The 13,260-nt window shown below is 38.3% G+C and overlaps 1 protein-coding gene across 8 annotated transcripts in view; it reads left to right on the top strand.

The window, feature by feature from the left end:
• The window catches only part of Nav3 (neuron navigator 3), a 330,800-nt gene that overhangs the window by 252,820 nt on the left and 64,720 nt on the right, over positions 1 to 13,260 (top strand). For all 8 annotated transcript variants that reach the window (NM_001439506.1, XM_087557238.1, XM_087557237.1 and 5 more), the window contains 4 exon segments: positions 631 to 819; positions 4,052 to 4,104; positions 8,304 to 8,327; positions 11,788 to 11,865. In NM_001439506.1, the coding sequence (NP_001426435.1) occupies positions 631 to 819; positions 4,052 to 4,104; positions 8,304 to 8,327; positions 11,788 to 11,865 (344 nt within the window).

Here is a 13,260-nt window from a genome sequence, read left to right as displayed (position 1 = left end):
TGCTTGTCTTGACAACCTCATTCTGATATTTTCATCTGACACCCAGCAGAAAATGGCTTTTTTATGATTCTCTTTCTAAGTCACTAGACATCATATATATTTTATTTAAGAAAAAAACACCTTTTATTCTTCTTTATTGCTCTAATAAAGTCACACCGATACAGTTCAAAATGACTACAACTCTGCCTGAAAACACCTAAAGAGCTCGTTTTGTGGAGATTGGATTTTTTTCTTTTTATGTTCTGCTTTCTTTTTCACTATACTTTTCCCATTAAAGCGATGCTTACTTTCTAGAAACAAAACCTCTAGCTTTGAGAGACGATGTTGTTTTCTTTTTTATAACTTACCAGTAAATATCATGCTATTATATTCCTAGCACAAAACAACCAAGGTGACTTGTTGGCGATGATTTCTATTGCTTTAGAAATTGGCGAGATTATTGCCACGAAGTGCCGGGGGGAAAGATCCATCCTTTCTGTTACTGACGTTTCTCCGGTGGAATCCTGAGCTCCCTAAAACTGAGAGTTCCCAGAGTTCATGTTTTTACAAGAATTTGGATTTGCTTCCCCTTTGTTTTAGCCAATTATCTTCCTTGCCCAAGTCGCTGAGCCCCTTCTCCTCGCTTTCCAGTGAGTCCCACCAACCTGTCTCAGTTTAACCTGCCTGGACCCAGCATGATGCGTTCCAACAGCATCCCCGCCCAGGACTCCTCCTTCGACCTCTATGATGATGCCCAGCTTTGCGGAAGTGCCACGTCTCTGGAGGAAAGGCCACGTGCCATCAGCCACTCGGGCTCGTTCAGAGACAGCATGGAGGAAGGTAATGGGGATGGGAACAGAGGGAGATAAAAATAATGTTATTTCGCGTAAGTCTGAAAGGAAAACCAATTTTATTATTCACAAGGATCCTTGAGGAAAAAAAAAATGAATCAGCGTGTGTAATTCTCATTTCGAGGTTGCTAGAGTTTGAAGCCACTTTATTGTTTCTTTATATATTGAGAAGTATGTCAGTTTCTTTTTAAATTGGTGCTTGGCTGTAGAATGGTTTGGGATATTTCCAAAGTTCTCCTACAGATAGGCACAGGGCTGTAGCGGGGACTTGACATGTGTGTCACATAATGGAACAAATGTTTAAGTTGACACCTTTATTAAAGAGCTATAGAAATACATAAATCATAAATGAACCATCTTATACAGCTATTGCACATTTCCAACTTCTACTCTTAGAAGATCTATGTGCTGTTAGCCACTGTGCCAGGTTAGAATTTATATTCTACCTACATTTTACAGGTCATACTTTCATCTAATGGTAATAAAATTTCTACTTGGCCTAATAAATGTCTTATTTTGAACAGTTGCACGTGAACGCTCTAAGCAAATCCACTCAAAGATCCCAGGAAGCTAAAATACACGTTAAAACGCATATGTGTTCTCAAGTGTACATATTATCTAAAAGTCAATACTAATTGAAGAAATTTCCCTTTAATTGAATGAATCATTTTTAATTACCCATGAAGAAAGCATATGGCATGCAGATCCAACGCATGCCAGCGAAGGAGACGATCAAGCTAGGCACTGCAATCCAAAGTGACTAGAGTGAATTCAAATATGAAAGCCATCATTTAATAACGGAGCGCAACACAACACCGCTAAACCTGGAAACACACTGGAAGATAAGCATTTAGCATTTAGCCGTGAGTTGCTTACAATCTGAACTCAGAAGAGTTTCCTAGCGCTGTGACCTAGAGTTTCTGTTCCCTTCACTTTGTAGATTGCTCATGTGGATGAGACAGACTTTAAACAAAGCTCTTCATCCTCCTTTTTCCATTGTGCCTTCTTATGTAAGATATCTTAAAATATGTTAAAGTAGCTATCAAGATGGATGCATGTTCCTCGGGTCATTGCTCTAAATTTAATATGCCAGCATAACACAGTTGCCCACCTTTGTCACTGCCTATGGTTATATTATCCAAACCACTGAGCTCCCTGTGATGGATGGGGGTCAGCTGATACTCCAGCAGAGAGCACAACATGTAACTAATTTGAAACACTGGACTCTTGTCTTTATGAAGTGACTGTGTCGTGTGCTTGCACAGAAGCCCCTTATATTTCTCAAACTCTGCTAAACATATGGGTGATTTGGCAGAGTTCTCATCGACAAGTAGAATGATGCTCATGGCAGGGACATTTTGGCATCCACTGGATGATATTTAAATGATATGGTTTGCTGAAAGCTAACCTGAGTGGGCAAAATGAACCCTTTCCTGCCCATGCACCCAATGCTAAAGCATGAAGCCCAACTTAAATTGTGACCAAGAAGGAAGGCAGTCTTGGACTAGATGGAATTCTTGCTCAATGTCAGATGAGGAAACTATGCCACAAGCTATAAAGCAATACACCCATCAAGAACAAGTGGCAGGAAGCAGACGAGAAGGGACAGGGACTCTTTTGTCCATTGTCTATCTTCCTTCTGGTACTTCAGGCTAATTCTTGTCATTTTTGTTTCACTAAAGAGCTATATAGAAATTGAAAGAATAGACCTTTTCAGAAGGTGACTGACTATACAAAAACAGAATGCTTTGCACACCTGATAAAGTAATAAATAGTATTGTCTCAAGCACTACCGGTCATTTTTCACCCCGCTTTTCACTAACCTTTATATACTAATGAACACTTTAAAAGAGACTCTCCTGGAGTTGACGAATTGGACTAGTAGATAAAAAAAAATGCTTATTTTGCAAGCATCAGGGCCTAAGTTGAACTCCCAGTACCCATGCAGAAAGCCAGCCGCTGTTGTGCCTACCTGTAAGTTTAGCATGGGGTGATAGAGACAGGAAATTTATCAAAGCTCCCTGGGCAAGCTGCCTAGTTAAAAAGGCAAACTTCACTTCAGAGGGGGACCCTTCTGGTATGAGGTGACAAAGGAAGCTGCCTGATATCCTACCCTGGTTACCAGCACACACTTAGGTGAACTCACTGAAAACACACCACACACACACACACACACACACACACACACACACACACACACACACACCAAAAGAAAAAAGGAAAAGACTCTTTTTGCTCTCTTTCTCTCAAATTTAATTTTTGCCCTCTGGGTAGGCACTGTGGTACAGCTTCCACAGGCCTCTTTATACCTCAGAAACTCCCTCTCTTCCCTTGAACCACACAGTTGACCTCATTGGCACGTGGATGACTCTGTTACAGTTATCTTGTTTCTTTGTGCCTCTTGACTTCTTTCTGAGCACACAGGGTTGTATCTTATTTATGTATGACCCCAGGATCTTGCAAGGATGTCATGTATCGCATGTGTTCAGCTACTGTTTATTTAAGGGACAAATTATAAGCAAAAACAAGCATTATTCTATAAGAAAAAATGAAGGACTTTTCTGCAAACATAATTAAGCATAATTTCACCTACCTTTTGGGTTTAATGCATTTTAGGTTCAGATGCAATGGGAGACCTTCAATTGTGATGGCCTTGTATTTGCCATGGATCAATGACTCAGAATGAAAATTTCATCTCAACTTTTATCTAGAAGTAAAAAAAAAAGTTTTATGTTATTGAAATTTATGAAGAATTGATTCCCCACTTCAAAGAGGGTGATGATCACTTCATCACAGTAATGAGATAGCAAGTGGAATCGAGCAGTTATTCCCTTGAAAATACGCAGAGAAAAAATTCTGAACCAGGATCTTATGACAGAAAAATGATATTCAGTAAACATGATACACAAAGCCTTTTAGAGGATTTTAGATTCCCCTTCATTACATATGGGACATTTCTGCAGCTCCCAATATGTAAAAGCAGGCTGCGGGCCCTGTGCCTACTACTTCTGTCGATGACATGGTGAGCGAATGCTGCCGGTACATAAATGGGGCTTCCTGACAGTTGGGTCTCTACAACTTTTCCAGTCAGCCTCTCTTCACAACCCAGTCTTCTTCCGTGGTTAATTTATATCTCGAGCCACCTGTTCTTTATGTTTTGAGTAAAAGTCTGGGTTTACAAATCGACTTTGGTATGGTAACCATGTTGCTGTTTTCTCCAGTTCATGGCTCCTCGCTCTCCTTGGTCTCCAGCACATCCTCTCTTTACTCTACGGTGAGTACATTCTGTTTTTCTGCCTGTGACAGCAGGGATGACCAAGTAAACTGAAATGTATATGAATTTATATGGCAGCTGACTTGGAATGTAGGGCCATATAGGCTGTGGTCTACTCACATGCCTTTCCCTTGACTTCGGTGCACTCGTTATAATAAGTGAATATGTGTTGAAGCATGTCATAAAATGCGTTAGAGTGTGACAGAATATGTAAACCATGCCTATGCCCCACCCTGTGCCCAGGCTGTGTCTTGTCTTCCTCTCTCATTCACGGATAACAATTATTTTATAGCATACTCTCCAGTTATTATTTTTAAGTTTCTTGTCAGAGAAGATTGTGCCCATAGGACCTCAAAGACCTAGAAGATGTAGAAGTATTTGTTGTTTGTTTGTTTTCCCTCTAGGAAAAAAAGAATAGCTTCTGAAAGGCGTTTCCTCCTTAAAATTATCTCTCAAGAGATGGATGGCAGTGTTTCAGCTTCCCCAGTGTGAGATACAATAATTAATTTTTGCAAAAGTGAGAGTGTTTGTCCTTGAAGGCATTTCCTTCTCTTTTGAATACCCATTAGGCGATTATAGCGTAGGGAAGATTCCTTTGGTGTGTTCAGAGCAGATAATGAGTCTCATCTACCCTTAAGTTACATGTGTAGCCTTTACTTTTGTATTGAAAGGGCATGAAAAGGTCACATCCTTCGTCCTGCACTCAGCAGTTAAGCTCTAAAGACAAGCTCAATTATGTCCAGACTCCCCCTTCCACCATATTTGCATTCATTCACTGCACAAACAACAGGTTTTATTACATTTTATACATATGTATAACATACTTCAATCACCCTAAGTCCCCTCTCCCCATATCCTGCTCTCTTTGTTGCTTCCTTTCCCTACCCCCAAGCCCTGCCTACTTCTGTATATTATTTTGATGGGTCTCTTCAATTATTATTGCTACATGTATACATACATAAAAATATATAGGCTTCATAATACAGCCTCTGCTTATAAGTTAATCTCGCTTATTTCTTTCTTTGGAGATACCATTAAAGTGCAGACTTTCAGTTAAAGACACGATTATCCCTCTCTTCTTGCCTCTCTTGCTACCCTTCTGTCCATAAACCTTCTTCCTCGCAAACCTTTCTCTTTCACTTCCATGTCTATTTGTTTTGATTTGTGAGTTACAGAGTTGAGCCAGGGCTATCTGTGTGGCCATAGCTTGGAAATCTATCAGTTGAAGACTGGAGGGCTCAACAGTGCAAACAAACCAAACAGAATTTTTCTTTAGAATCTATCAGTAACCAATAGTGCAACAATAAGAGATTTGAAGCTAGGGAAAGGTAGGAATCGGGCAAGGGGGGCTGGAGAGATGGCTCAGTGGTTAAGAGCACTGAATGCTCTTCCAGGGGACCTGAGTTCAATTCCCAGCAACCACATGGTGGCTCACAACCATCTGTAATTGGATCCAATGACCTCTTCTGATGAGTCTAAAAACAGCAAACTGTCTCAAAAACTAAATCAAAACAAAAACAAACAAAAAAGTGGCCTCTTTAAAAAAAAAAAAAAAGGTAGGAATGGGAAGGCAAACGAGAGATGTCACGGTAGTTAACACTTGATACTCTTGAAGGAGACCTGGATTAATTTCCTGGAAACCACACAGAGACTTAAAACCATCTTTGATTTCAAGGTTATCTGACACCCTATTCTACCTCCATAGCAGAATCCACTTGTAGATATATCTTACACTGTGAACTGTAACAGTGATTTATAATTAACATTTACATCTTCCTGGGAATTCTAGGTTAAAGACAAATTTGCCCTCTTACTTGGTACAGTTGGTAATGACTGTATATGTCAGACAAGTTGCCCAATGTTATGCACTGTTCCTCTAAGTTCTGACTTCCTTGCCTATAGAATTTTTGCAAGTTGGAAATCGCAGGCTTGTCATTGGCCAAAGTTTGACCTCCAGAAGTTTGGCATCTGTGAGCTATTGTCTAAAAATGTAAATTTCTGAATTCTGTTTTTAGTTTGTCTGCTTGTTTTGTGTTTTTTTAAAGATAGGCATGACAGTACATGCCTTTAATTTTAGCACTCAGGAGGCAGGCAGATCTCTGTGAGTTCAAGGCTAGACTGACTTGTTGACATAGCAAATTCTGGGATAGGTACATCTCCATAGAGAGTCCTGTCTCAGGATTAATGACATAAATGAAAGTGGCAGTAAGGCAAGTCTATCTGCATTTGCAGTCATCTTTAGGTAACAACAAAAGCTTTCACAAAGGCCACAGCCTCTGCCACCTCCTCTTTTCTTCCTTACATTGAAGATGTTTGTGTTCCCGCTTGTCATGGTTATATTTCCTAATGTTTATATCCACTAAAACAATGAAGCGAAGATAGTCTATCTGTGTTATTATCACCTTTTAATATCTAGATTTTTTTAAGTTTTTATATGTATGATACTGTTTTATATTATTGATCCCTACAGTAGGAGTTTACATTGGTAAAATATGAACACTTTACCGATCACATTCTCTTGTATGTTCTGATTTTCACTGATTTCATGGGCAAAAGGCCTTCATCCTTGGGCATGTCCTTCAGAAACGGCTCAATACAAAGATAATACTAAGAAGTGATTTTTTTAATTATAACTGTAACTATAGCTGTAAATGGCTTGAGGACTACAGAAATCACATGATATTTTGCTTTTTACAAATCAAAAGGTAGGACATTTCATATTGCTAACCACCATTTCAGTATGTTGGTCTTGATTTTTAAGAGTCAACAAAAAACATCATGTAATCAAACTCTACTATGATATCACTAAACCCATTTCTAAGCTACTGGGAGAGATAAAATATTATATTTGTCTCATTGCTCCATTTTTACAGTGATAGGTCCTAATGGTAAAAAATAACCATGGAATATGAAAGCAGGCAAGTATTTAAGAAATAATAGGTCTTGAAAGCTCAGCTATGAGAAAATCCATGCCATATAGTCCATTAAAAAGTAGCCAACATCTGTATCTTGGTGTTATTTAATTATTTATTAATTAAAACGTGATGGTATGAAGATTTTGCTTCATCTAAACAAAGCAGATCTCTTTTAAAGGCCCATCAATTATTTATTGAGTTTTTAAAATAATTTTAATGTAATCTGAACCAGCTAAAAGCAGAATATAATCAAAATCAACTACATCAATAAATGCACAGAATGTTAGGTAGTCAAAGAAAATTGTTAATAAGGCTTAAACATGTTACTAACTTAATTTTTTCGCTCTCTCTCTCTCTCTCTCTGTGTGTTTGTGTGTGTGTGTATGAGAGAGAGAGAGAGAGAGAGAGAGAGAGAGAGAGAGAGAGAGAGAAGGGAGAAGTGTTTTTATTCCTTCTGGATGACGACGACAGGCAAAACAAATTCAGGCATTTTCTATATCAACCCATCACAAAGTGTCTCCAAAGCAGCCACAGGTGATAAGACTGTTTTCAGTCCCTTCTCTGCAAGTGGCATTGGCAGTGGGCAGAATGAGTTTGTTCAGCGACATTATACATTCTCCAGTTCTTTCCAGATTGTTGCAGCTTCCCAAAATGTAATGGTGCCCATAACTCATTTGCTGGCATTTCCTAGCTCAGCAGGAAGATGAAAAACAAAGACCTGACAGAAGTATATGTCACCCTGCCATTTTGTACAGCAATTCTCATTTCCATAAGCTACACAGCCAACATTATCTGGCTGTCTCTTTTATTACCACCTTAAAAAGAAGGATGCTGTTATTTGGTTGATGTGCCTACCAATAATTTTAATAACCGCTATGGAAAATTAAAAGACAAATTAGTAACCTCTACCTTCTATTATTAACAATAATGGCCAGATTTCCCCTGTAAACTGCACTTGTCATTTAATTTCATGGGGTCTAATATACATTTTATGTAAGATTTGTTTTGTAATGGTCTCTGTAGATCTTAAAATCTTTTATTGCCTTGTGTTTTGTTATATACTTTTAGTTTTGAATATTTGTGTCATGTTTCAATATCCATTTGATTCCTATAGTATACTGTTTTATTATAGTAGTTATACTTATAGCTAACTCTTGTATTAAATCATGAAAGTTGTAAATACATCTTAAGAGTATTTTATTCATTTCTACATATAGAATAAGTTAATGTTAGTTTCATAATTAAAATCCCTCTGCTTTATTTTATTTATTTATTTTTTTACAGGCTGAGGAGAAGGCTCATTCAGAGGTAAAAATCTGCACCATTTTAATCTGTGAAAATCAGCCTTAGTTTAGGATGAAATCAGTCTCATGGCCACTAGAGGGTGCTTGATTCACTAGCATGACTACAAGACTTGTAAAAATTCATCTGTGGCTATGGTGTTGTTTCTTATTGAATGTGGGAGGACGTCCTAACAGCAAGCTTTCCTCTCATATTTTGTCCTTGCCTTAGCTCAACAACTAGTAAGTTATCTATACTAGCTGTAATTCATTAATTCATTAAAGAATTTTGTTTAGGCATAGTGAAACCACATATGCATTTCACTGTCTTTTCCTCACTGCCAGAAAGACACTCTAGAAAAACTGGACTATAGAGTACAAAGCACAGGTCTTTTCCACACCATAGTCCCTGCCTATCTATTTGTGGCATGACTGTGATTTACTCCTTTATGTATAAGGGATGCATTTCACAAACACATACTTGATTGCAATGATTAATAAAATCAACCTCCTGCTTAGGAAATTCTTCTTTGCCATTGTTAAAAATTACAAACAAACAAACAAACAAACAGAAACATGGCATAGCCTAGCAGCGCAGGTGACTTAAATTAAGACTTTGCTCATGGAGGCAGAAGAGATGGTTCAGGAGGTAGGCGTGTGTATGCTCTTGCAGAAGAGCCAAGCACACACGTCTAAGACTCACAAACACCTGTGGCTCCAACTCACAGGGATATGACACACTCGCATGCACATACATGGACACATACACAAACACATAACTTATACATCTTAAGCTTTATTCATGGTGAAGGAACAACCCCCTTATAAATTTACGCTGTTGCAGAGAAAAGAAATGCCTTGAAAATGGCCTTGCAGAATAAATCATTCCCACGGGATTCAACTTGGAAATTTTCAGAGAAGTGGTTCTCAACCTGTGGGCCATGACCTCATTGGCAAAACCCCTATTTCTAAAAAAAAAGTATTGTACTACAAGTCACATCAATAGCAACATCACAGTTGCAAAGTAGTACTGAAATGGTTTTATGGTTTGGAGTCACCACAACTTGAGGGACTGTATGAAAGGGTCACAGCCTTAGGAAAGTTGAGAACCACTGTTTAAGAGTGAAATTTGTTCCAAAATATGAATAAAACTAGTGAGAGAGTATAGGTGACATACATTTTTCTTTTAACTGAAACTGTTTTACATCACATAGATCTGGCAAAGCTTTTAGTTTTGGTCATGAGACAGCGTCTGAGGTTTGGAAATGTAGCAGCATCTGTATGTAGTAGTTATCCAACCCCCCTTTTGTTGTTTATACTCACCAGAGTTTATAAGCTTTGAAATACGTACTGTAAATTGATTTGCAGTTTTCCAGGTTATAAGTTACAGGGATAAGACTTATATAATGAAGCTGTAAGTTGAGAAAACCCCTTTCAGTTTGTATTGGTCTAAAAGATAAAAGACGCTGTATCTTCTGGTATTAAACGACCCCAGTATCGGATGCAGTACAGATGTTCACTGGGATAGAGGTGTATTTCCATTTTAAAAAGAGAAATAACCATGAAATCGTTACTTACTGAATCTGTAGGATTCCTTCATGGGGTAGGACCCCATGTTGAACTCCCCGTCTCAGTGCTAGTTGGGACCTCATCTGGAACAAACACATGTAGGTCCTGTGCACACAGCCATAATATCTCTGGATTCATAAGTGTGTCAGTCCTGTTGGGTCTCGGAGTCACGTATCATCTCTGGCTCTGACAATCTTTCTGCTTCCTCTCCTCCTCAGATCTCTGAAACTTCAGAGGAGTTCGATAAAAACAACTATGTAGGACCAACTGCTCAAAAGCTTCTCACACTCAGCATATGTTCCAGTGTGGGTTTCTGTGTGGATTCCTATCTACTGCAGGAATCTTCTCTTATGAAGATTGAGTTGGGAACTAATGCATGAATAAAGCCATGAGAGACCATCTTACTGCTCTGATTAATTTTCAGACTCATGGGCCTATTTGGTCACAGGTCCTTAGCCACTTTAACTGTTGGGTCTGGCTTCTGTCTAATGAACTGGTGGGACTACAGTCTAATTTTACAGAATGGTTGGTTACTCCCATAACATCTGTGCCACTGCTGCATTCGCCCATCTTTCAGGGACATCACTGTTACAGGTCACAAGATTTGCAGCCAAATAATTAATATTAATTAATTAATATTAATCAATTTTCAGCTAGATTAATTAATATTGATTATTGCTTTTCTCCTATGGCAGTACACAGAGAAATTGTATCAATGTGTACTGCCTTTGAATTAAGACACACCTCACCCCCTTTTCTCACTCCTCTCGTTATTGATCACTGTTTCTTTAAAACGATGTATGATATAGAAGGGGAAAATACATTTAATGGCCTACACCCTAAATGTCCTTTCACACTCAAAAAGCATTCAAATTGTGCAGCTCCAAGAATAAGAGAGTTGTTTTTTTAAAGGAAGCATCAATGTAGAATATTTGGCATCTGAAGGACTAGATTCTAAGCAATTTTCATATGCTTGCAACCATATTAATCAATGATTATGGTTCCTGGCATGAGACATTATTGAATGAAATGCTAAATATAACATAATATTCATGTGTCTGTGGTATTAAAGTGAAAATCCTTATTAAGAAAACCACTTCATATTTATTTTATTGTGTTTCATTTTTAGTAAATTGTGCTATGTTCTCCCTATTTTACACTTTAGAGACTTACAAAACATTTCTGCTCAGAGCTTATAGTAGGTCTCTGAATAAAGTCATTCTAGGAAGCACTAGGTAGAAATTATTTATTCTCCATTAAGTTTCCATCCCATAAAATTATTTCTTATGTGGCATGGTAATACCTGCTTATGACTCCTGCACACCAGAACCTGAGGCAAGAGAATCACGTTTGAGCACAACTTGGGTTACATGATCATATCCCATCTCAAAAAGAAATAAATGTTTTCAAGTATGGACTCATTAAGTATTTAAATCAATGTTTTGTTTACTATAAGATACACTATGCTTTTGAAAAATCTTAGAAAATGTAGAAAATGAAAATACATGTGATATGCATCTGAGATTTTCGGAAAAAACGTTAGGCAAATCATTTACATAAAAAATCAAGTACAATGCATAGATGGTGTATATGAATTTTTAAAGATTATTTTATGCTTGAGTTTTTAATTACAATAATGTTTTAAAAGGAACAGAATCCACAGAGGCAGTGAACTATTTCTGAGTCCTAGAGGTGAAACAATTATGTAGTTTTATGAGCACATTTTATTTCCCAACCTGGAAATTTTAGAAATTCAGTCCTTTCTCCATAAGTAGCACTTGAGAGCCACAATGTAACTGGCAGCCACCTCTCTTAAAGGAGTTGTTAGTGATTCGTCTGTGTTTACTATACGTAGTTTCTTGTAATAAAGCTTTCGCTTTAATGGCTCATTGAGTATATTGGACTTTTTAATTGAACAGCAAATCCATAAGCTACGGAGAGAACTGGTTGCCTCCCAGGAGAAAGTTGCTACCCTCACATCTCAGCTGTCAGCAAACGTAAGTTGCCTTTTATTGTTTGAAGATATCAGAACAAAGTTTTACCTCATTAGAGGGAATGGTCCTATCGACAAAGTTGAAGTGTCCATAGTTATGCATTGTAAGGTGCTTGAAGGGAGACTTCAGGTGAAATTGAGTATTTCTTCCCACTCATTAATAAAATATAAATCCAAACTGATCAGTAACAGCATGGTAAAACAAACAAAACAAACAAAAAGGTACAACAATGACCAACTGCATATGTTAGAAAATTACAAACTAGAATAATGACTACAAATGTTACCTCTTTTCTTGTGTCTTACTTTCGCCATTCTACATGGAGGAAATTTTCTCAAGCCCAAACGTAATAAGGGTCATCGCTATTTGACTTTGGAAGGTATAATATTCTTGTGCCCTGTCTGTTTCATCAATTCACAAAGCCTACGGGACAGTCTAAAATAAAACAACTCGACTCTAAATACGATGGCTTGGCTCCATTGCATAGGAGACGCAGCTCTCTCAGGATACGTTGGCTGCCTCCTTAGAGCAGCTTAGAAGAATCCACATTTGCTAGCACTAAGGCAACGTACACTGGTGAAAAACAAGACAGCAGAGACTACCAATTACATTAACCTTTTCCTATTGAATGCCTTTCCCTATTCTCTGGAGGATTTGGTGTAGCACAGCTATAACACAGGAGAGCGTGTGGCATTTTGCCCAGTCCTAAGGAGCAGCAGTGTGAGGACACACAGCAGAGGGCGTGGAAACCCCTGCTAGGCAGCCATATGCCCTCTGTCATCTTCCCTCACTCCCGCTGCGTGGCTCTGCACTTCTCCCTCTCTTTGCTCCTCCAAGGATGTTTCCTTTCTCCTAGACAAAGCATGACCTATCAAAAATGAGCAAGGGCAGGACCACAGTGTATGACGTAATATAAATCTGCCGGCAATAAGCTATTTCCCTCACAGTGATTTAATTTTACCTCTGTGTCCGAGTTAACATTGTGCTTTCACTCTGGGGAAATAATATTAATTTGAGATAGATGAGTTCTGTTCATAAAGCTCGTTAGGAGATGCCTAACAATTAGAGTAGTTTTTTTTTCCTTTTAAATAACATTCTTTTTCCACTGTGGTTCGCTAAGTTTAAATATTAAAGAGATGGTTCTGAGACGATTGGAAATTTCTGCTAGATCTGTAGCGATACGGAACTGGCTAGTTTCTGGATTTGTAGGCAGAGGGCGAGGTGCTGTATGAAAGCCGCAGACACTTTGGATTGCATTTATCTGCGATGAGGAAGTCTCAGAAACCAGCTCCCCCATGGTCATCACGTTTTATTGCTGTGGGTTTGTCTGCTTTTGTGGTACTTGGGATGATTACACGAGGCAAGCATTTGATCGCCTGAGCTACATCCAGTCCTCGA

Source organism: Rattus norvegicus, chromosome 7, assembly GCF_021556685.1.
Source record: "Rattus norvegicus strain SHRSP/BbbUtx chromosome 7, alternate assembly SHRSP_T2T, whole genome shotgun sequence".
NCBI lineage: Eukaryota > Metazoa > Chordata > Mammalia > Rodentia > Muridae > Rattus > Rattus norvegicus.
The sequence above is the reverse complement of the archived record's forward strand: the minus strand, read 5'-3'. Positions and strand labels throughout refer to the sequence as shown.